The sequence below is a fragment of the Miniopterus natalensis genome, chromosome 7, assembly GCF_054644295.1.
Source record: "Miniopterus natalensis isolate mMinNat1 chromosome 7, mMinNat1.hap1, whole genome shotgun sequence".
Lineage (NCBI taxonomy): Eukaryota > Metazoa > Chordata > Mammalia > Chiroptera > Miniopteridae > Miniopterus > Miniopterus natalensis.
In genome coordinates, this window is record NC_142087.1 from 15455968 (window position 1) to 15480562 (window position 24595).

The 24595-nt window shown below is 51.5% G+C and overlaps 1 protein-coding gene across 1 annotated transcript in view; it reads right to left on the reverse strand.

The window, feature by feature from the left end:
* Positions 1 to 4381: 4381 nt before the first annotated feature.
* The window catches only part of RSPO4 (R-spondin 4), a 28528-nt gene continuing 8314 nt past the window's right edge, over positions 4382 to 24595 (reverse strand). Inside the window, exons 2-5 of the mRNA XM_016200546.2 lie at positions 11552 to 11740; positions 10708 to 10848; positions 7947 to 8132; positions 4382 to 4485 (exon numbers count right to left, since the gene is read on the reverse strand). Of these exons, the coding sequence (XP_016056032.1) occupies positions 4382 to 4485; positions 7947 to 8132; positions 10708 to 10848; positions 11552 to 11740 (620 nt within the window). The remainder of the gene's footprint in view (positions 4486 to 7946; positions 8133 to 10707; positions 10849 to 11551; positions 11741 to 24595) is intronic.

Sequence of the window (24595 nt, forward strand, 5' to 3'; positions counted from 1 at the left end):
TTGGAGTTTCTTTTCCAGATGCTGAGTTGAAGACAACAGTGGAGCTGTGGATGCCTTTCCTCCACGCCATGCACATCTCCCTGGGCTGAGTGGGATGCGCCCCCTGGGAGCCTGTGCATGGAGCGCCCCCTGGTGGAGGGTAAGGTTTTGAGTTCTCACTTCACTACTTACTACTTTCTGAGCCTCAGGTTCTTCACCTGCAAAAAGTAGGAATAATAATAAAATCCTCTTCAGAGGGCTCTGGGGAGGATGGATTTAAGTTTCCAATGTTAAGTGCCTGGCACAGTTCCTGGTCACACTTAGTGCTTAAGAAATGTTTGTTAAATGAATAAATGAAATATATGTAATAATAAAAACTTTTATTATTTAAACCTCACAGTGACACCATGAGGGACACTCTTACTTTCTCCTTTCACAGATGAGGAAACTGAGATTGTCCTTACAATCAGGATCCAAGTGCAGGACCTTACCTAAGAGCTCATAGCTGGTGAGTGGTGGAGATGGGGTTTGTGGCCTTGCTGTCTGGCTCTTACCTGCCCCAGTTCCCTGCCCCTCCACCCTAGGAGAGCAGTGCTGTTCTTAACCCCTATTAAACTCTGTTTCAGTTGTCTACGGCTGTGAAACAAACCTCTCCAACCTTAGAGGCATGAAACAACCACCATTTTATTATGCTCATGAGTTCTGGGGATCAGGAGTTCAGACACGACAGAGTGGGGCCAGTGTCTCTCTGCTGGGGCCTTAGTCGAGAAGACTACACCTGGGGGCTGGAACAGCCGGGACTGGAGGACCCCCTTCCGAGATGGCTTCTTCAGTCGCAGGTCTGGCTGGATGACCTATTGCACATTGTGGATGAATTTTGCGTGACGCTAGCCTGAGCCTCACTGTCCTCTCCTGTGAGCTAGCTTGCAGGGTTTCTGTGCGGGTGGCACGAATAAGAATGTGAAAACACCTGCACAGTAAAGCAGGTCCGCCAGTGGGAGTTGTGATCATTATTGAGGAGAGGAAAGCAAAGGAAAGGAAATACTGCCCGAAAGCACTTCACATAGTAGGTGCTCAATACATATAAGGCATTGCTATTCTTAAACATTATCATGGTTACTATTTTTTTCAAGTATTTTAAATTGATTTTTAGAGAGAGTAAGGGAAAGGGAAGGAGAAACATCTATCGACTGCCTCCAGGGGCCGGGCCTGCAACCCGGGCATGTGCCCTGACCAGGAATTGAACCAGCAGCCTTTGGCTATATGAGACGATGCTCAACCAACTGAGCCACACCGACCAGGGCATCGTGATTACTATTATTTTTGTAATTATAAGAGTGTATATTTCCTGAGTCAGAATGACCACATAGGATAGTTTGAAATTTTCCTCTAGTAGTAGAAAATGGAGAAATATCATGCTGTTCCCCATCCCTGGATGTCTTAGCCGGCGGTCAGGAACTGCCACAGTCATGGTTACTGGCTGTTGAGATGTCAGGCTTGGGTCCTCCTCTGAATGCCACTCAGCCTGGTCACCGCTGCCACTCTAGATGTTCAGCCTGAGGCGGGTGGCAGCCTGCCCGCCCCTTCCCTGGTCTTGCAAGGAGAGAAAAGCAACACATCCTCCCTATTTCAGCAAAATGTCTTTACAATCAGGGCTGATGCCCTGTTTCTGGTTGGGCGGCGCCCTCTAGTGACAGGAGGTGGAACGAGAGGCAGGGCCGTGGTGCGGCGTCCGCGGGCGTGGGGACCGAGTGAGCGCGGCAGGGTGCGGAGTCGGTGCGGAGAGGGCCCAGGTGCGCCCGCTGGAGCCGGGCGATCCCTATCTCCTAAGTTGAAATGTAAAAAATAACCTTGGCCCTTTGGGGACGGAAAACCAGTTCCCCTGAGGGAAAGAATATGGCCAGGGGGCTGCAGGAAGGGAAACTTCCACTCCTACCTTGGTCTCTTAAAATTGTGGATTTTAGAAATTCAGCATCTTAGCATTTGAATCTTATCAGAAAACTCTGTATTTAGACCCCAGCACTCTGGGGCTGGAGGTCACCTAAGAGCTGCCCTCCCCACTGAGCTGGTCCTGGAACACTCGTTCCAGAGCTTGCTCTCGCTTCTGCTCCTAAACTCGTTCACATAGTGAGTCTGGGCGGGACCCTGAAATTGGTGGTTCTGAAAAGCACACAGAGGATGCCTTTGGGACACCTAGATTTGGGCACTGGATTAAATCCAGTCATACCTTTCCTTCATCTATCTCATGCTTGAAACAGGTCCAGAAAGAGGGAAATGATTTGGTCTTGAACCCATAGGCTGCTGATGACAGGCTGGGACTTGAACCCATGTCTCCAGATGCTGAGGCCACCGTTATCAGAAGTGTAGGTGTTTTGGTGGCTCTGTGGGATTGTCACACCTCCTAGGTGTTCCTGGCCCCTCAGGTCATACAGAGAACAGATTGTTTCCTGGGGCTACTTCTGTGACCATGGGGCTAAAAGGCACTGTGTGTGTGTGTGTGGGGGGGGGGTGCACAGTGTTGCTCTCTTCTGTCTCAGGCAAAGCCCCCTTCTTGGGAGGGGCCTGGAGGGTCTGAGGGCCAACGCCCAACCCCAGGCACTGACACACCCTGGCTCCCTCAGCCCTGAGCATTCCAGTGCAATCAACACAGATGGTTTCCATTCAGCTACTCCAAACTCATCAGCAGGAAGCCCAAGAAGCATTTGCAAGGTCCTTTTTTGTTTTCCCTTTATTAAAAAAAATGTTGGGATCTTGAAACAACAACAGAGCATTTCAGAGGCATGAACTTTTTCAGAATAGAAGCTGGTTGTTTGGCCAGGTGAGGAGTGGAGGGCTCTAGCTGTCCTTAGGGAGGTGAGAGAGGGAAGTGAGAGTGAGGGTGGGCCTTGGGGGCCAGGAGTTCCCCTTGTGCCAAGTGGAGGGAGGCCTGAGGCTGGGCACTCTTGGGCTGGTGGAGTGATGATATTTCCTCACCTGCAGACTGCCCCAGCCTGCTGGCACTCCCTTTCCTGGGTTCCCCATCCCACCCCGACTCCTGGGGTCTCAGATTCTTCTTTTAGCTGCTGAACCCTCTGAGTTCAGACCAGCCAGTAATGTGAATGCAAATCAGGAGTGCCCCTTCCTGGGGATTCAGGGAACAAAGGAGAAAGGACTACTATGGTGGTGGAGTGACAAGCAGTGAGAAAAAACCTACTTCTAAGCTGGGTCTAGCCTGAGACTCCTCCCACTGCGCTTCCTGCCCGGAGTAGGGGGTATCACAGTGAAACAAAATGCTCAGTGGTGGGGTGGGTGGTGGGGAGTCTTCTCTCGCTCTCACCCAACAATGTCTTTTATCGTCCCCACCGAAGGTCCCCTAAGTCCTCTCAGCTGTGGACGTGCTGAGCAGGGCAACCAACAGGTGGAAGGAAGGCACAGCACCTGGGTTCCCTGTGTGAGCTTAGGCAAGTCCCTGCCTTCTCAGGCCTCAGTTTCCCCATGGGTACAATGGGTAGAGGCTCCAGGGTGGGGAACAGAGTGGCCTGGATATGCTCCAAGTTCCTTTCAGCTTCGATGGCCTCCTGTGGGCCGAGCCGGTACCTCAGGCAGGGCGGCTCACCTGAGGCAGAGCTTGGATCCCTGAAGGACGTGGGACAGCAGCCCCGTGGGAAGAGGGAGGGCACTGAAGGAGCCCTGGGGGGGCGCAGCAGGCAGCTTCCAGGAGGGCGGGCTGTGTTGCCACAGCTGGGCACAGGGCTGGCTGTCCGGCCAGAGGCCCTATCCTGGCTCCTCCAGGCCAGCTGGGCGTTGGGAGGCCCCGAGCCTCTTCCGGAGGCTTCCAGGGGGAGCTGTGGCCCAAAAGGCCTCCAGGGATTGGCCAGAGCAGGAGGCGCAGGCAGCCCTGGGGCCTGGGGTCCCTGCTGGAGCAGAAGCAGGGCTCTCAGGACTCAAGGAGCCTGCCTGTGCTGTGGCCCTGGCCCCACCCTTGGAAACCCCTTCTCTGCAAAGGTGAGGTCAGGACAGGGTCAGGGAAAGGCCTAGAAGAAGAGATTCACTTTCTTTAAGGAGCAGATAGAAAGAGTGGGGGGCGGGAGGGGCGCACAGGCAGGGCACAGGCATTTGGTCTCTCAAAGTGGGGGCGGGGGAGGGAGAGAGGGAGAGGAGACAGTAAAGACAGAGAACTGGAAGGAAACCGGGAGGAAAGGAAGAGACGGCCGGCAGGGAAGGACCGGGAGGGAGGGAGGCCAGGAAGGAGGGCGGAGAGGGAGAGGCAGGAAGCAGAAAGGAAATGACGGCGAGAGGGGACCCGGGGCCGACTGACCGAGGGGAGGTGGGGCAGAAAGGAGAGAGAAGAAGGAATAAAAGCAGCAGCGGTGGCTGGTGGGGACTCCGACGAGCCGGCTTGGAGGAGGCGGTGGCCGCGCCCTCAGGCCTGGTGCCGGCGGGGCCTCACGTCCAGCCTGCGGCCCATCTTCCTGTCCTTGCGCGGGCGCCGGTCTCTCCGGCCCTTCTTCTGGCCGGCGTTTCTCTCTGCAGCGGGAGCACAGGGCGTTGTTTCTGAGGCCAGCTGGGCCCTGGAAGGCCCCTCAATCCTGGGAGAGGAGGGTGCCCCCCTCACCTCCCAGCAGGGCCCAGAGTAACACTTGGGGGCTGGCCTGACAACCACTCCTTTTTGGAGTCTGGACGGTAGGATAACTTACCCCAAACTGAACACTTCTCTCAGTTCCTTAAGGAGCCCGGGGGGTGCTAACTTGCGGAGCTCCCCCAGGCCTAGAGATTCACACGGCCCCCCAGGACTAAAGGTGGCCTCATGGGGGCACCCGTGACCCTCCCACATACATTCACGTCATGGTTTGCAAGGATCTTTGCTGGGGACAACACATTTCACTCAGGTCCCGCAGCAGCTTCCCCACTCACCTCTGGGCCCCAGGTCTGCCCCTCGATATAACAACAACAGTCAAAACAGCGACAATACAGGAGCATTTAGCTAGCGGTCCCACATGGCAGCCACGTTCCAAATGTCTGTCTGTCAAACTCCTGAGAGCTGTGGGAGGCGGGCACTGTGGCAGGCATCGCGGGGTCTGTCCTCACTCTGTACTGCGGGAGGGGTGGGCTGCAGAGCAAACCCAGACCTAACTCAGAATCTTGACCCCACTGTGCCCTGACTGCGGAGCTGGAGTGAGTTTCCGATACAAACATCTGATTAGTCCCGTATCTCAGATGAGATGACTGAGACCCAGCGAGGGGCCTCGCTTGCTCAGTGGCACAGCCTGGGCTGCCGTTCCTGGTGTCACTTTCAAATGGCTCCCAGCTCATGTGGAGCAAAAGACCACACCCCCTCCCTGGCCTGCCTGCCGGCCCCTCTCACCCTCCTCCTTGCTCACTTGGCCCCAGTCACTGGCCTCCACACATTTGCACCTGCTGTGCCCTCCACCTGAATGCTCTTCTTATTGGTTATTATATGACCATTATTATGATCAACAGGTGAGGAGACGGAGGGGCGTGGGTGGGAGAGCAAGGCCAGCCCTACATTCGTGGTTTACAAAGTGTCTACATCCAGACTATTTTCATATATTGTTTGACTCATATACTATTCTCTGAAGGGAGCTGTGTGCCCACTTAAACATAAAGAAACTGGGGCTCAGGGAGTCACTTCCCATGGTCACACAGCAAGGAATGAAAGCGCTGGGAGAGGCAAGAGGAAGGCCATTTAATTTCTTGAGTGTCAACTGTGTGCCTGTCTCCCCAGGGGTTGGGGCTCCTCCCTTCTCAGGGCAGATTCAGGGTCATCACCTCAGACCAGGCTGCCAACTTCTGGGGCTCCCTATCCCCACTCCTGAGCCCTCAGGAGTCTGAAGATAGACACCCACACAGCTCCAGGGCCAACTGTGCCAGTCCGCAGGTGAGGGCAGCACCAGGGGGACAGGGTAAAGGGCTGCCCGAGTGGCCTTTGTCGCTTTGAAGGTGAGAGGATGGGGTGAGTGGCTTTGGGTCCCCATCTCTTTCCTATGCCTGCCTGGTGCCTGCCCATCTACCCACCCACCTACCTACCCTCCCATCCACCCACCCACCCACTCATACAACAAAAAGTTAACTGAGCACCTACTGTGTGCCAGGGCCTGTCCTAGGCACTAGAGAAGCATCTGTGAACAAGGCAGATGAAGAGTCTGCTCTCACAGGAGATCACAGACAATGAACCAACGCAAGAATGAGCGCCATCGCTGCAGGAAGGTAGAAGTGCTATGATGTGATGTCATGAAAAGGGACTCTTGGTAGGGGAAGCTCATGGAAGGCCTCTCTGAGAAAGACATTTGAACTGAGACCTAGATGATGCAAGGAGCCCATAGTAGGGTTGTTGTGAGAATTAAAGGAGTCATATTTACAAAGCACTTAGCATAATACCCAGGACACGGTAAGTGCTTCATGAATGTTTGCAGCTGGGGTTGTTGTTATCATCATCATCACCACCACCACCACCACCACCACCATCACCATCACCATCACCATCATCATCATCTGGGGGAAGAGCTTTCTTCCTTTGAGCCCTCCAATCAGCCACCAGCACTCAGATGCCATGAGAGGTGTGATTACAGTAACAAGTGCTATGGACTGTCTGTGGTGCTTCTCTGGGCCGAGTCTCTTAGTTTCTCTGGTCTCAGTTGCCCACCATGACTCCTCAAGACCCCATTTCTGTTATCTACACTCCCAATCCAGATACCACAAGTTCTTCTGAAAACAGGGGTGTCCCTGGGTTCGAGTCCTGGCTCCACCATGTCCCAGCTGTGTGCCCAGGTAGCCTGGCTCCGGGTCCCTCACCTTTAAGCATGACTTTAAATTCCTCTTTGCACGTATGAATTCCAGGTCCACACTTCCCTAGCTGTGTGAGCCTTAGGCAAATGACTTAACCTCTCTGGGCCTTAGCCTTCTCACCTGTAAAATGGGAATAATAGCAATACCTACCTCGTAACACAATTGTGCAGATTAAATGACTTAATGAGTATAGAGAATTAGCATAGTGCCCGGCATATGAGTAGGTGCACAGTTAACATTAGCTAGCTAATTCCATGTTATTACTACTCACCATTCACATCTTATCTACCATACTCCGCAGCCCCTCTTTTTTACATCAGTGGTACTTAAGAGCCCCCAGGGGGTAATTTGGATATCTGTGTGGTGATCTTGATTGTCACATAGAAGGGGGTCTCAGAGGCATTCAGTGGACAGGGATCAGAGATGCTGTGTGCAACAGTCCCTCACAAAGAAGAGTTTTCCCCATCCCACCCAGCTCTCTCGCAGCTGAGAAATTTGCTTGCTCAGAGCCTAGCTCCATCTTGCATGTGAATGCCAAGGGTGTTTGAACATTTGCCCCACTCACTGACTAGTCTAAGGAGGCCAGTATGGTGTCAATCAAGAGGTAAGAGAGTTTTGTTGATTTTATTAAGAGCTGGTCACCATTAGGGAAATTGCATCTCTAATGGCAACACAAATGTGCACTTGAGCCCTGACCTCGGCTGTCACCTTTGCCATGATTCTGCTCCACTGAGCATTCTCGTGCTTTGGGTCCAAGCACAGCCATAATGACACTTTTTTTGTTTTTCTTTTATATTGCAATTTGGGCACTATGCTGTTGTTTTTTTTAATGACCTGTGCAAGTGGGTTACAGTATCCATGAATTTCATTTCAGAATAGTAAAAAGAGTGTTCCCAAACCCTGTGTTTTAAAGGGAGGTGGTCAGTCTGAAAGTGTTGAGAACCCTTGATGTAAAGGACAAGCTGGATCTTCCTAACGATCTGGGACTGACCCCCAGCAAGGAAGACCCTCCTTTGAAAGGACACCAGGAAGGCAATGCTTAACCCACATGAAGTCATGGCTAATGGTAGCCTTCCAGGAAGCCTTACATGTACTCACTGTGAGACCAGTGTCCCAAGGCCACTCAGCATAATCCATGGGCCCTTCCCATGGTAGCCCTGAGTGCCTGGCCTGGTGCTCACCTCCTGGGCAGGGCCTCTGGATAGGACATTTCCTCGACTCGGACAGCACCTGGCAGGTTGCTTCTTCCTCTTGCCCAAGACGCCCCGCCTCTCGTACCCGGGTCTCCAGGCCCCAAGATGAGCCGCAGGTCTTCCCGTGGTGTGTGCAGGGGCTCCAGCTGCCCCAGGGGCTCAGCTCACATTCCTCTGTGGGGTGGAGGGAAAGACAGACAGATAACCAGATGGAGTCAGCTGGCAGGGAGTGTCCTTCAGATCCAAGGTCAGGATCTGAGGGGTTCAGTTGCCTAAAGGCCCCATCTCTACATGCAAGGGACTCAGGCTGTACAAGGAGAAGAGGGGAGACATTTGAATTGCTACTTATGAGAGCCTGGGATGAGGCTGCTGTGGGCCAGCAGCCAGAGTGACCAACTGTCTGGCTTTAAAGGGGAAGGCTTCCCTGAGGAGGCGACACAGAGCTAAGGGGATAGAGAGTAGTTCATTGGGTAGAGATGGACGGGAGCACATTCCAAGCATGCATAGTCCTGGGGCCTGGAAAACCTTGTTTGAGGGACAGAGCAGCTAGAGTAGGGGAGGAGTGAGAGCCTGGGAGGAAAGGGGCAGGCGAAGGGACCAGAAGGTTGACTGAATGGCCCTCAGGGCCAGGACATGGGTTTTAAACTTGATCATGTGTCTTTGATAGCTATAGAAAGCAGAAGCTATGCAGTGCCGTTATGAGGAAAAATGAGGTCATGGGCATAAAAGTTCTCAGTAGGGAGTAATTTTAAAATATATATAAGGAGATATAGTCTTTCCCATTTGATGTTTTTATGAGTCCCTGAGAGGTAAAAGAGAATGGGAGAGCTATTAACATCCCATTTTGCAGATTAGGACACTGAGGCTTAGTGTAGGGAAGGAGCTGGCTAAGGGAACAGAGAAGGGGCTCGCACAACACAATGCAGCAGGTTTAAGATCCTGTTGGGTCCAGAACCTATTCCCCAGACCTTAAAACAATGTCCTTCTGCTAGATGTATTCATTTGACAAGCAAAGACTGAGCACCTACTGCATGCCAGGTGCTGTGCTGGGTACTGAGGTGCAGCAGGAACGAGGCGCACCTGTGTCTGCCTCTCGGGGTTCACTGTCTGGAGAAGTCAGGGTGCTCGCGCAGTACTGGGAGGAGCCCAGGCAGCTGTGGGAGCACAGAGGAGGCTCCAGCCCCAGCCTGGGGGACTGGGGAGGCTTCCTGGAGGAGGAGGTTCCTGACCTGAGTGGGGGTGGGGAGGTTAGCCAGGCTCAGGGAGGGGCAGGAAAAGGAAGCGCTCCAGGTGGAAGGAATATCCCCCCCCCCCCCCGAAGTCTTCTGGAGGACTCAGGCTTGACACTGGCCTACAGCTGGGGAGGCTGGAGTATAAGCCCCAATAGAGAGAAAAAGAATGGTAGGGCAGAGAGGCTGGCAGACGGGGGCCACACTGCACGGGGCCCGGAGGGCTCTCCCTGGGGACAGTGGGAGCCACCGAGCAGAGGAGAGACCTGATCACGTTGTCATTTTGAAATAATGACTCTGGCTGCTCCCATGAGAGGCAGCAGCGGCCGGAGGGAGTGAGACCCGAGGCAGGTAGGCGGGCGGGAGGCTGTTGCAGTCAGCGATCCTGGTGATGGGCAGAGTGTGGGGAGAAAGAGATGTGCGGGGTGGAGTGGGGAGAAGGGGGGGAGGGTGTTGAGAGCTTTATTCTGCTTCATTTCCCCCCAAAGTCCTGTGTGCTTTTGCCACCTGACATCTGTATTTATTCTTATGTGACTCTTCTGTCTCCCCAGCAAAATGTTACATTCGTAAGGGCAGAGGCTCTCCCTGTTTGGTTCACTAATGTGTCCCCAGCACCTCGGAAAGTGCCGGCACATAGCAGATGCCCTAGTAAACACCCCTTGGAGAATTAAAGAGCAGATTGGATTGGATGTAGGAGGAGAGAGGAGTCACCAGTGATGCTCGTACCTCCAGCATGGCCAGCATGGGGCTGGCTATTGACAGAGGAGGCACCAGGTTGGGGATGCAGGCGGGGGGGGGGGGGGGGGACATCCAGAGGGCAGGTGCGGATGTGGTCCGATGCTCAGGGAGATGTGTGACCCAAGGCAGTGCGTTAGGAGCCACCAACTTTTGGAATGACCGTGAACACGAGCCTAGAGGGAATGTGTGATTCAGGTGAGAACACTGGGGAACAGCCAGCCTCACGTGAGGACAGATTACAGAAGAGCTCACACAGGAGTCTGAAAAGGAGCAGTGGGGAAAAGAGAGCAGTGATAATAATGACATGTGTTGAGCACTTACTGTATACTAGTCACTGTATTAAGTACTTCAAATTTCATTAAATAATTTAATCCTTATAAACCGTCTCCAATGAAGTAGGCTCTATGTTCTATGGTAATTTTTTTTAATGTTTGAAGAAATTGAAGGACAGAGGGCTTGGGTAGCTGGCTCGAGATCACAACTGGGTAAATTTTAGAGCCAGGATTTAAACCCAGACCTGCCTTATTCCAAAATCAGGGCTCTAGCTTCAGCTGACACTCAGCCACCTCCCTTGGTACTAATGATGTCGTCGTTGGTAGTAATAGTGATCATAATGACAGTTTTAGCACACTGAAGGATTCCTATGTATACCTGACATGGTGGTGTTGGGCCTGCCATCCATGTGATATTCTACTATGATTTCTTCTAGGCCTCCTGACACCCTCAACAGCCCTGCCCCAGGGAGGAGGGGGAATGAGCAACATGAGGAGGCCCCCACTCACCCTGGCACTCCCGTGTGCTCTGCTGGGCCGCAGTGCCCAGTGGGCAGGTGGGCAGACACTTTCCCTTGTACAGGTAAAACCGCCTTTTGCACTGGATGCAGAAGTCCTGGCTGAAGCAGCTCTCGCATGTGGCCCCACATTCTGTAATAGAGCCAGGGCCACCCCTGGTGAGGGCGGCTGCCCAGGAAGAGGGCTTTCTGGGACTGCTTGAGGTGGGAGAACCTCTGAGCAGCGCCAGGCCCTGTAGCACTGGGGTCAGGATTCAGTGTCTCCTTTGAAGCCCAGACTTGTCTGAGGTCAAACTGGGTTGCATTCAAGGAGAACTCCCTTTCTCATTTGAACTGAGGCTCTGCAGGGGCAGGTTACATGTCCAAGGTAACATGGTTATTTGTATTTAAAGCTCAAGGTTCCCTTTCTCATTTGAGCTGAGGTTCAGAAAGGGCAAGTGACTTGACTAAAGTCACACAACAAATCTGGGCTAGGAGTGAGGACTCCCTGCTCCATTTCCATTAAGGCTCAGAGATGGTCATGATTGTCCCAGGTCACAGCAAAAATAGTTAGGAGCTAGGACTCCTTTTCTCACTTGAGCTAGGCTCAGAAGGGTGAGTAACATGCCCAAGGCCACACAGCAAACCAGGGTAAAGGTGAAGGTTCCCTGCTTACACCAGAGAAAGCACTGACTTGCCTAGGGCTTTAGAGCCAGCCTGAAACCCAGCAAGTATCCGAGTCTGGGTTCAGGCATATACCCACTTCCCCTGTGGCTGCGTTGAGGTCAGAGATGGGATGTGGGCCAGAGGTGCCCAGGAGCCCAACACTAGCACAGGACAAGGGAGGAGCCACGTACTTTTGCACCTGTTGACTTCCTGGCCGCGGACGCCGAAATAGCCGGGGGGACAGTCGTGCACACACTTGCCATACTGGCGGATACCTTCGCGGCGGATGAACAGGAAGAGCCTCTGCTGGCAGGTGGAGCAGCCGTTCTCCTCCGAGCAGGTGACACAGCCTGTGCAGTTGCCCCCCAGACCAGTGCCCACTGCCAGCCAGGCCAGGGTTGGAGGGTGGGCGAAAGGGAGAGAGAGATGGTCAAACCATATGTGTGAGCAAGTCAGATGGTCTCACTGGGGTAGTAACTAAGCACCACCGCCATAAACCACACTATGAGCCAGCCGTGCTGAGCGACGGAGGCAGAGGTCCAGTTGTCTTCGTGGCTGCATCCCAAACACAGTGCTGAGAGCAAAAAAGCAAATTGCACAACGAATCATTCAGTAAGAAGCTATTTATGTCAAGTTCAAAAACCTGCAAAACAATATTTTGTAACATTTATTACACATCAGTTTGTTTTAAGAGTAAAAGACATGTAAGGGGCTGATAAACACTGAATTCAGGATCTAATAGCCCTGAGGAAAGAAGTGAGTAAAGAGATTGGGGAAGAAAACTGGGGACTTCACTTGTATCTGTGATATTTAATATCTTAAAATCTAAAGCAAATATGAAAATGGCAAGATTTGATAAAAGTGGCTGCCCGGGACACAAATCTTCATTATATTGTTTTTTATTCTTGATTGTAAGTTGTAAATATTTTATCATGAAGTGTATATTTTTAAAAAGGGTTTAGCCTCTCTTGCGTCCTGGGAGTGGGGAAGGGGCAGAGAACAACGTTCTTTTTACTCCTTCCACCTCCCTTCCCCAAGCACTGGCCCATTCTCAAGCTGAGATATAGAGCAGGGAGGTGACAGAAATTCTGAGAGCACTGGAGGCCTGCACCTCTGAGCACTATGTCACCTGTCCCATGTCCATTCTCCGCCTCCTTCTCAGTGATGGAACCCTGATTTTTAGTGGAATTTATGTCTTCCAAGAATAAAGACTACATTTCCCTGGCTTCTTTGCAGATGTGTGTGGTCATGTGTCTAAGTTCTGCCCAGTGGGCTTTAAGTGTCCTGTGCCACAGCCAGGAAATGCCCTTCAAATGAGGACAGAGCTCTTCTTCCCTTCCTCCTTCCTCCTGCGAGACTGAGACCTAGGTAGCTGGAACCATGGCAGCTGCAGGTGGCAGAGGGACCTGACAGAGAGACAGCTTGGCACAGCCATACCAACCAAGGACTATCTGCCTCAGGTTCTTTTAGAGGAGAGGAAGGAAAGTGTTGTCCCTCCAGTTTGGGTCATTGGCCTTTCTGACCGATCTTGAGGACCACATGGTAATGAGTGATGACGCTGGGTTGCCAGCCACACAGGTGGGCACAGAGCGATGTCCATGGAAACCAGGGTGCCTCTCCTCAGTGCCTCAGCGCTGTGCAAGCCCCCTGGACCTGAGATGCCACCCCACCAACAAAGGGCAAAGGGACCCTCAAACTCGCTTGAGGTTATCTCTGCCATTTGTCAGGAAGGGAGTTCAAATTAGAAATTATGTTCAATTACAGAAAAACAAAATGGTATTTCCCGCAAACTGAGTGTGTGGACTGAGCTCGTACCACAACAGGGGTGTTGTTACCCATTTTGCAGCTGAGAAAACAGGGACAAAGAAGTGCAACGACGTGCTAGGGTCCCGCAGAATCAGTTGGGGCAGGGACCATGTCAGCAGGCCCTACTCTGCCCTCTTGGAGTGTTCGTTCAGGGCCTCCTCTGCGTCAGGCAGAGCCTGGGACCTCAGGGATGAACCGCACACACTTGGCCCTCCCATCGCAGGACCTCAGGGCAGAACTGAAGCCTGCAGGAGGGACTGGCAGCAACACCAATGGGGACAAAGCAAAACTCTGAATAACCACTGCCCCTCAGGAGAGGGTAGGGATCACTCAGCCCAACCTCTGCAGTTTCACTGAGGACCCTGAGGCCAGAGGGATGGAATCTTCCCCAAAGTCAGGCGGCCAGCAGCAAAGAAGCCCCAATTAGAGCTACAGCACTAATATTTGTAGACTGATTATTTTCTGAAGACAAAAGACCCTGACAAGGACACTCCCCTTGACCTCAGACAGTGTCAGGGGGTGTGTGTGTGTGAGTGCGTGTGTGTGCGTGTGTGTAAGAGTGCATAGTGGATCTCAACTAGTACCTCTCAACCCCAGGCGTTTGAACAGAGGTGGCTCCGCCTTGGCCCTGGCAGTTGGCTCGGGTGCCCTCTAGTGCCTCTATATTGTAACGGCACCTCTGAGTTTGAATTCTTAGAGTCTCACTTTGGGTTTTCATCGCATCTCCATAGCTAAAAACAGCAGTGCTATTTTCCTCCATCTCTGAGGTCTCAGGTGTAGAGAGTTGAACACCAATTTTATGAATAATAAGTGATGACAACTAGAATTTGTATAATGCTGTTTCAGAAAGATCCAAATTTGATGGTTCTTAAATTTGTGCATAAGAATTCCCGGGGAGGCTTGTAAAGTGTTTGGTGTGGATCCAGGAATGTATATTTAACAAGTCCACAATAAGTGTCATAGGCATCCCTGGCGGATGACTGAACTAGGGACAAACAGCTCGTGTAGGCTGGGCTGTATCTCTTGAGAATTTTGACTGTGGGTTGACAGACAATGGTCTGGGCTGGCATCTTAGCCTAAACATTTGCAGGAGGGCAGGGTGGCCCATTCTGGTGCACATGCGTGACAAGCTTTGGTGGGCATTAGCATCTGTGGCCCTTCTCTGTGCTAACAGAGGCCCCATCCCTCTGCACTCTGAGTCTGAGCTTCACATGGAAACATTGTCACCCCGATGCACTTAACCTGGGCTTTGCCAGTCAGAGCCTCAGGTCTCCTTGACCACACGGTGGGTTCAGACATAGGCAGAGGGGGGGAGGGCTCTTTTCTACTCTATCTGGATCTGGGAAGATGTAGATCAGAGCTGGCAGGCACCACATGAGGGCAGTGTCCCAAGAACAGGGGCCACACAGCAGCAGCAGAGCCATGAGATGGGCTGTGCACTTGGATTCACCCCTGGGGGTGAGGGTCATAAATTCTCTTCTTTTCTCAAGCCACTTTGATTCAGGTTTTCTGTCACTTTCAACCCAAATACTCCTGACCAATACAGAAGCAGAGAGAGAAATAAACAAATCAGATGCAGAGAGAGAACAGCCACCAGAAACTTCATGGGCTCTGAGTGTCTGACCATCTTCCATGCCCAGCTTCCAGTCCCCCTGAGGCTTGGTTCGCCCCATAGATTAAAAATGGTCACTTTTTCACTTGAGTTAGCTCCCTTCCTGTCAACTTACAATCAAAATGATGTAGCTTGCCAGATAGGAAACAGATATGACGGAGCAGCTGTGTTTCAGCAAGGACAGGGGCCTGGAGCACCACCACCATGGCATCCCAAGGGGCTCTGGGGTTCTAGGGAGCACACTTTGAAAACCCCTAGGTCCTTCTACACCTATTCTGGATCTGGCCTTCATCGCTGCCCTCTCCCAGCTCAGATGCAGGTTTCTAAATGAAGGCATTATAGTTCTAATTGCAAACTCCCCAACTTTTCTTGGGCACTAGAAGGGATGGCACAGCTTGTGATTTCCCTTAACAACTGTTTCCCATAAGCAAGACCATCCTTCCCCAGTCAAAATGCCAGTTGGACCAAAAAGTATGGCCCTGTGTTACTCTAGCAGCTGGGGAGGGGGGGGGGGTGGCATGGTCTTGGAATGACATCTGAGTCACTTTGCCTTTCTGGCTACCCAGGGGCTGCACTGAGATTTGGATGTCCACTTTAGGGACAATGAAAATGGAACTCATCATGTCAGACTTGGCAGTTTACAAAGGGATGCAGGCTTAAAATAACTCTGAATGCATGCATTAGCCCAGGATTGAGCCATCCATCCATCCATCCATCCATCCATCCATCCATCCATCCATCCAACAGTAGTTACTGAGCCCCTACTCTGTGTCAGGTCCAGGGGGTAGCTGTGTGAGCATGGGCAAAATACTTTAACTTTTTGAGCCTCAGTTATTCTAGCTGTTAAAAAGGGGTAATAATGCTTATCTTGCAGGGTTGTTGTGATTGAAAGATGATGCATGGAAAACTTTCAGCATATAGCCCTGCACACAGCAGGCCCTTGATAAACTGGAGCTATTGCTATTTTATTAAAGCAGATGACATGTTTTCCTGCCCTCAGAAATCTAAAGATATGTGTTATGTGCAGGTGCCCAGATTCAAATCTAGGCTCCACCACTCACTGAGTGACCTTGGACAACTACCCTATTCTACCCTCATGGGCCTTGTTATAAACTGTGTGCAGACAAACCAGCAAGTGCCTGGCACATAATTGGTGCTTCTCTGTAAATGTAAGTTCCTTTCCTGTTCCCACATTATCACAACACATGGTGGGATTGTAAACCCACATTTGGACCCTCCTCCCCTTTCATAGGAAAGCAAACAGAGGCCAGAGGCATTGGTGGACAGCAACTACCAGCTACCATCTGCAGGAAGATGGTCTTTCATCCTTGGGATAGTGAAGAGCTCAGGGCAGAGACATGAGGAGGTAACTTTGGGCTTGGGTGAAAGGCAGTTTATTCTTTCTGCTGGGATCTAGGAATGATCTGTGCTTTTCAAATGAGGGTTCCCAACCTCAGGGGTACCCACGTCCTGAGTAAAGGAGTCAGTGGCTCAATGTTTGCAAGTGATTTCTATATTTTCCATTTAGAGATTTGGAGTGGATTCAGGATCATCTCTGCAGTACCATGCCTCCCACCCACCTTTATTGGAGAGCTTTCCTGGGAGGGGTGGGTGGATAGAATCAAAAGGCACAGGGTGACAGCCAAGACCTTGAAAAGTATAAGTTCTCCCAGACAGGTTCATCTCCTCAGCAGCTCACAGCGAGTCTGAAAAAAGCCTCAGTACCCAGTGAAGAACTGCAGCCCCACACTTCAAAACAAAACAAAACAAGAAACAACCCCCACCCAACAATTTGGATAAATTCCCAACACTTAAAAATCAAGTTTCATACAAAAAGCTGGAATTTGGGCTTCTCTGAAAAAAGTCAGAATATCTGCCAATGCTGGGCCTGCTTTCCTGCAAGGCAGTAGTTGGTTGGAGTTACGTAGATGGGGCGTATGCTCTCCAGTTTGCTGCAGTCCCCACCACTCCCTATTATCCCTGACACTGAGGGTGGAGGTCAGCTGCTATGTATTATCATCCCTGAGCTGCTGTTTCTCTTACATCCACTTCACTCCCTCACATTAGAAGACCAGGAAAGCAGGGGCTCTCACACTAGGGCATGCGTGAGACTCACCTGGAGGGCTTGTTAACACAGATGGCTGGGCCTCCCTGGAGAGCTGTTGATTCAGTAAGTCTGGGCTGGGTGTGAGAACGTCTACTGCTAACAGATTTCCAGGTGATGCTGCTGCTGCTGGTCCTGGGACCACACTTTAAGAGCGGAGTAGGGTTAAGAGCCAGACTTCTTGGGTTTAAACCTCAGTGCTGCCCCTCATCTTTGCCCATGTGACCTTGAACTAGTACCTTAACCTCTTGTGCTTCAGTTTTCCCATCTATAAAACAGGAACCCTACTGGCTGACCTATGTAGGGTTCCTGTTTTGGGGACCTGTGCAGGCCTGGCACTTACGAGGGTCTCAGTAGTATTACCATCTGCACCTGCCGTGCCTCCATGAGTGTTTGCAGCCCTGGGCTTGCTTTGGCAGTCAGTGCAGAGCTTGTTATTTTGATGTCAACATTTTTGGGGATAGTTTCTTCATAATTGGGGTGTGCCCAGGGAAGTGTGTCTTGCATGAGAACATCATGTGTCATGGTGGACTGAGGATTTAACACAGCTGTCTCGAAGGACCCCCTGGGGGGTGAGAAGGATGGAGAAGGAGAGAGAGACCACTGCCCCCTGCCCCAAGGCCATGCAACCTGGGGAGGGACAGGCCCTGCTCTGGGTCCTGCTCTGTCCTTGGGAAGGATCCAGAACCATGTAGGGGGGCCATACGCAGGGAGTGCTGGGCAGTGCATCCTCTAATCCCTGCCTGGCACTGTGGGATGCTGTCATTGATGGACCAGAGGAAATAAACAACATCTGGGCTCCCTCCTGCCTACTCAGCTGCCACATATGGAAGGCAGTCACTGCCACTGGAGGATGGTGCTTTCCTGCCTGGGGGGCAGATTGCATCATCCCCAGCAAGGGATGGGTCCTGGAGATGACTCCTGGCTTTGGGACTCCCAGGGGATGTGGGGCTAGAGGTGTAGCCCACCGGACTCTTCTGAATACTTAGGAGGGAACCTAGAGGGTCTCATGTTCAGCAGAATGTTTAGGTGGTCTTGACTTTGGGGCCTGAAAAAACAGCACTTCCACGCTGCGTGATCCAAGGCAAGTGCCTTCACTACTCTGAACCTTAGTCTTCTCTTCTGCAGAATGGGGATAATAGTAGCAGTCACCTCCCAGGCACTTGTGAAGATGATGTGGACTCATCCATGCAGAGAGACAGCTCATGGCAGATGAATAGCACTATTTTATTTTATTTCATTCATAGGAGATAAATGGGAGGCTCCCCAAGGTGCTCCCTCGAGGGCTGGGGCCCAGCTTGGCTTGCTCTCCTTCAGATATCCATAGCCTTGCACATTGTAGGTACCTACTATTTCTTAAATGAATGAATGAATGACGGCTTAATAAATGTTCTCAAAAACTGTTCTCAGGGAGCCTGCGGTGCAGTTGGGAGGGCCAAGATCATACAGTGCAAAGAAAGCTGATGATGTCTGCCCAGCGGAGCTCCGGGCCGAGTGAGGGAGCCAGGGTTGGGCTCAGAGACGGGAGTAGCAGGGATGGTTTTCCGGGGAGGCAGACGTGGAGACGGAAGCAGACTTGCTCGTGTAGGAGGAGGAAAGGTTTTTAAGAGAGGTGAGTACAAGACGGTATGTGCGTTGGTGGCAGGGAGGGCGCTTGGGCAAGAAGCAGATAGGAAATGCCCGCTAAGGTGACAGTACATGACCCCGAAGGGGTGAACGGGTAAGGCCTGGGAATATAATAGTAACAGGCGCACATCCAAGAGGCAGACCTTTCGTCCCTCGCCCTCCACACTTGTATGTCCTGCCTATCCCAGTCAACGGCGACTCTGCTCAGCCAAAAACCTTGGAGTCATCTCGCCTCTTCTCTTCCCCTCATATCCTACATGCAATCTGTCAGAAATCAGTCAGTTCCACCTCTGACATACGTCCAGGGTCTGACCAATTCTCTCCACTTCCGCTGCCGTCACCTCCCCCTGCCCATGCCACCATCACCTGCAAAGACCCGGAGGCCCGAGGCCCCCAGCCCTGCTCCTGCACTGACACGCTCTCCCCCTCCGTCCCGATCACTGTCCCCGCTCCAGCCATGCTGGCCTTGCCCTTGCTGTTCCTCGAACACGCCAAGGCCGCGCTTAGCAAGGGCCTTTGCACTTGCTCTTCCCTCGGCTTGGAATGCCCTTCCCACATTCATCCCCAAGGCTCGTCCCCTCAGGTCTCTGCTGGAATGTCCCCATCGCTGTGCGACCTCCCTGACCACTGTACCTGAGGTAGCACCCTCCCAGCCCCCGATCCTTCCCTCAACCTGCTTTGTTCTCCATTTATCCCACCTGACGCGTGATGTGTTTGTTTGGGCTTTTGGTGTCCCTTTCCCGCCACTGAATGGTGAAGTCCGGGAGGGATGACCCAAGCACCCTGCACAGACTCTGCAGCACCTGGTTTTGCTCCTTCAGCTGTCCAGGCAAACCCTGCCTATCGCTCTCGTTAATTCTTGTAGGTGCTTGCCATTCCATACAGAGGCGTGGCAAAATTTATGGCAATTGTCCTATAGTGAAGCTGTCATGAAACTGTGGCGTATGTGCACTTGCCATTCTTTTGAAAAAATATTGAGAGGACAGTTCCTTTTCTTTTCATGTTATAGGGATGTTTGCTGTGTGCGTGGCCTTGAAACACCTTGTGCCTCGGTTTCTTCCTCTGTACTGAGCTCAAAGGGCTATTTTGAGGATCAAATGCATTATGCTCAAAACAGTCAGTGCCTGGCACATAGTGGGTGCTCAAGAGATCTCACTACCTTCCTCCCCTCCGAATGTAGTCTCCCTGAGGCAGGCCTCTTTCTGTTTGTCCATGGCTGTGGTCCCAGTACCTGGCAGAGTAAGTGCCTGGTACACAGCAGGTGCTCAGTGAGGACTTGTGGGCTGGGGAGTGGACTAGGACAGGTTCTTGCTCCTTCCAGTCCTGGCTCTGTCCACAGTGGGATGGTCTGGCTCTGTGACCTCGGGCAGGTCTCTTGCTTGTCTTATCTTCTCTGAGCCTCCTTTGGTTGCTGTGAAATGCTCTGTGAGCTGTGTACAAGGTGCCTGGCAAGACTGGGGGGGCAATAAACGCTGGCTGCTCATCCTTTCCCTCCCCTGGGGAACTTAAAATTCTTCGTGAGGGGTTCATTGCCTCTCGTGGCCCCTCGGGAAGCTGTAAACTCTTCAGGTTTGGCAGCAGTTAGGACCAGGGAAGGACACATCCAGGCAACCTGGAGACCCCTGCCCTCCTCTGCTTTTCTTTTCTTTGATTTATTAAATGAAGCTAAAAGACAAATCACAGAGCTACAGAAACATTTCAGAAAGATGAGCAAAATGATACTAGATTGTGAAGGTCAATTCCCCAGCCGTTTGCGCCATGCACAGTGCCAGGGTACACCGGGTGCTCTGCAGATGTTTGTTGACTGACTGAATGAACAGGACTTCAGTTACTGCTCCAAAACTTGTGACTAAGGGCGGAAACAGAGCCTGTGTTCTGCCTACCCCCAACCACCATGTTCTAAAGAGCTGACTCATGAGTATGGAACTGGGGCCAGACACCCCTGTAGGACTTAGTGAGTGGGGCCAACTGTCCTTGTGCCCTCCACCGTCTCCCCTTCCACTGCCTCCCCAGCCCATGTAAACAGATGTCTGAAGAAAATCCAAGAACACTGCCCTCAGCCGCAGGGGCTGAGGCAGAGCAGAGCACTTCCCTGCCTCCCCAGACCCAGATGTGGTGGCAAGAGAATCGCTCGTAGCTTGGAGGGAATGTGACGGCCACGGATGTGGGCATTTCATGCCCCGATTGGACACACGCTCGCTGATCCTCCCCATGTTTCCTGGGGAGAGGGGAGAATAGATGAGAGCTGCAGAGGGGCAGGGGCAGTCCTGGGAGCCCTGCACTGCCACCATTTGGCCAATTCTGTCAGGGTCAAGAGGACACTGAAGGAGGCAGTTGAGTTTGAACCAAGCTGCAGACCCCCAACCCAAAAGAGTCTGGGGGGGGGCATAGGGAGGGAACCAGGGAGATCAGGAGAGGTCAAGCCCTTGCTCCCGCCACATCACACCCGTGCCTCAGTGAGGGCACCTGCCACGCGCGGAGGGCATGGAGGGAGGCAGAGGAACCTTTGGACCTGCCCCTGCTGCTCGTGGTGGTGGGGCTTGGAGTTTTCTCTGTGTTCGAGTTGCGAGGTCACAGCAGAACCAGAGAAGTAAGAGACAGCTGTCCCTGTCCCATCCTTTCTTCATCTCCCGATAACAGGGGACGGAGGGAGGGAGCAGATAAATGGAGTCAGTGGCAGGGAAGGAGAAGGTTTTGAATTAGACACATGTTTTTAAAACATAGCACTTAACTGGGCTTTTTGGTACCAGAAAGCTCTGAGATCTACCCAAACTTATTAAGGATTGAGTTTTAGAGATATAATAGGGAATTAGAGAAAGAAGTACACATGTCATGCTTATAACCTTCTGTTATGTGTTCAATCTAATTATTAAGCCAGTAACACACAAACTAGGCCAAGGATTACCATCCTTAATACACAAAGAGCTCCTAGAAATCAATAAGAAAAATAGGAACAACCCAAGGTGGGGAAATGGGCAAAGATATTAATTCAAAGAAGTAATTCAAACAAAAAAAGGCAAATGGGCCAGTGACCACGTGAAGAGCTGTCCCACCTCACTAATAATTTTCAAAATAATGACTAAAACAAGAATGAATTATTACTTGTGACCTTTACCAGAGAGGCAAACTGTAAAAGACTGACAGCATGCAGCACTCCCTTTTGAGAAAAGAATTTGGTCAGTGTCTACTAAAGTTTAAAATCTATAGTGATACCATTTTAGAGATGGTGCCCTGAGGCTCAGAGAGGGGCCAACATTTGTTTAGAGCCACACAGTGGGTCACTGCAGGGCAGGGCTGGAACCCTGGTCTTGAATGGGGCCTTTGGTCCTTCCCATCTGGCCTTGTGCACAGTCTAGCCCTTGGCCCCTGACTGGGGAAGCCTGGCCTGTGATACTTTTTCTGCATCTGCTTTGAGGCTGAGGATGGCTGGGACTGATTTAGGTGACATGTCTCCAATTGTCACCCAGTCCCCACCACAGATGAGGCTTCCAATCAACCCTGTTAAGCAGCAAGATGTAGAGTGTAGAGGTGTCATCTGCAAAATGGGAACCATATCCTTCTTGCCCAGTTAAAACCAAGACTGAGGGCTGGAACCAAGATGGGCTGCTGCAGCCAGACATGTGGGTCTCTGAGTTCTGGTAGATCCTCAAAGGGACCAGGGCTGCAAATGGACAGAACCAGGCTGATGTTGGCTGAGCATCTGCCACTTGCAGGACCCTGTGCTACTCGGGTCCTTGTGTGAAATCACTTCACATCCACCACAACCCCACAAAGCTGGGGCTACACTTACCCCAGTTTCATGGATGAGAAAACTGAGGCTCAGAGAGGTGAAGTGGTTGATCTAAGAACTCACAGCGAGGAGTCCGGTGGGAGGCAAACCAGAGCCCAAGCTCCTAACTGCTGGGGGCTGTGCCTCCCTTGTGGCCTGTCAGCTCCTCCCTACTGACTCCTGCCCAGTGTCTCTCCAAAAACAGAGAAATGACATGGAAAGCCATATGTCTCTCAGGGCCCAAGGCTCATCAGAGAGGGGGCCCAGAGTGGTTTGTGGGGACAGACAGAAGGAGAAGGAGTTACTCCAGACAGGAGGAGAGAGGAGGCTATGAGAACTCAGTCGTTGTCCATCTGGAACAGTCTGCGCCCTGGGATGAGCCCTTAGCAACACTCCCCAGACCTTCAGTAAAGTCTGCTTGATGCGCAAGTGTCCTGAGAGCCTGCTTTCTTTTTCTTGGGGGTGGGGGGTGGGGAGGTGGAGGTGGGCTGTTCGGGCCAACAACACGATCCGCAAGTGAAGCCATTCAGCCAAAGCAGCCCTGGGACAATGTCTGCCCTTGGTGGGGGGTGCTCAGCTTCAGGGAGGGCGTCCAGCCAACCCCACCTGTCCCAGGGCAGGGGCTCCAGCTGACGTCTCTCCTGCTCTTACACTAAGACTCGCTCTCCCACCAGCCTGCGCCCCCGAGGACAGGGTCCAGTGACAGCAAGTGTTCAACAGATGGGTGCTGACTGCAATGCAGCGACTCAGGACACTCAGGAACGACAGTGAACCGAGAAGTGTCACCTGCACTTGAGACTTCCAGTAGCGCCCTTGGGAGGGCCAAGGGCTGCAGTGTCAGGACTAGCAGCACTTGTCAGGGAAGAATTGCTCATGGGAGGGTGGTGCCTGAAGGTGGGGTCAGGGGTCTGCTCCGGGTGGAGGACTGAGGGCTCACACCTTCTTACGAGACCTTCCAATAGGACGTTTTGTAAAATCAAAAGGCCAGAGCACAAGGCGAGAAGGACCCCCTCCTTCAAGAGCCTGGAGCACATAGCTCCAGCGGACGCATGTGGAGCTAACAGGGAAGGGTCAGGCTGAGGAGAGGAGCGCCCGTGTCCAAACCATCGGGGACATTCGCGTAGGGAATACGAGGAAGTCTTACAAATGGACCAAAAAAATCCCGGAACCCCAATAAAAAAGTGGGAAAAATAAAGATACAAAGTAATAAAAACGCGAAAAACAAAACAAAAAGTAAAATAAAAACTGTACAATAAGGGGAATACAATTGAATAAAATAATTTAAAGTCATTTAAAATTTTGAAATAAAATAGCATTTTAAAACTAAATTAAATGATAACATTAAAATAAAATGAAAAACTTAAAAAATAAAATGGAAGAATAAAATTAAAAATTGTAAATTAAAGTACATTAAAATAAAAAATTTAAAAGTGAACTAAAAATGTTTAGATAAAATTAAAAAAATTTGAAACGGAAATAAAATTTAAGAGTAAAACAGAAGAGCAGCAATTTGTAACAACTGAAAAAGAAAAAATACAAACAAGCAGAGTCTTGCATGACTGATGCTGACAATGTGCCACGAATGAAGGAGTCCGATGCCCTCAACTGCTGGCCAGCAGTGGGGTAAGAAGAGAGGAGGAAGGAACCATGTCTGCGAGGCACCGTCTGCCTGGGTTTTTCCAGCCTGCTGTGGGCAGGAGGTAGGCTGAAGGCCCCACCATGGCTTCATCCACAAATAGCCATCACATAATTTAAACATTTATAATGTGCCAGCACCACACACACACACACACACACACACACTTCCATCCTTGCTGCTGTCCCCTGAGGTCCAATTTCATAAAGGAGTGAACAGAAACTCAGAGAGGGTGAGTCACTATGCCACAGACACATAGCACTGAGGACCACCCTATCCTCTGAATCTGGGTTCCTTGAAGTAACCTTCCTGCGATGAGCTAGGTCTGCTGAAGACTTTCAAATAGAGGCAGAAGCATGTCTGACATCAGGCTGGAACATTCTGAACACTAGAAAGAGCCACGCCGGGAATCATGACCGTTACCACCTCTTATTGAGCATCTACTGTTTCCCAGGTGGGTTACATGCACAACCTTCTTGATCTTTGAGACAACCGTATGATGTAGATGCTATTATTGTTTCCATTATATGGATAGAGACACTGAGACTCAGGAGGGAAATATTTTCACCCAAGCATAGCAGTAGCAGAGCTGGGAGTTGAGCCCAGGCCTGTATGCCCAAATCCCACCCTCCATGCCTGGCACTAGACACTCCTCCTAGTCACTAACTGAGCACTCCTTATG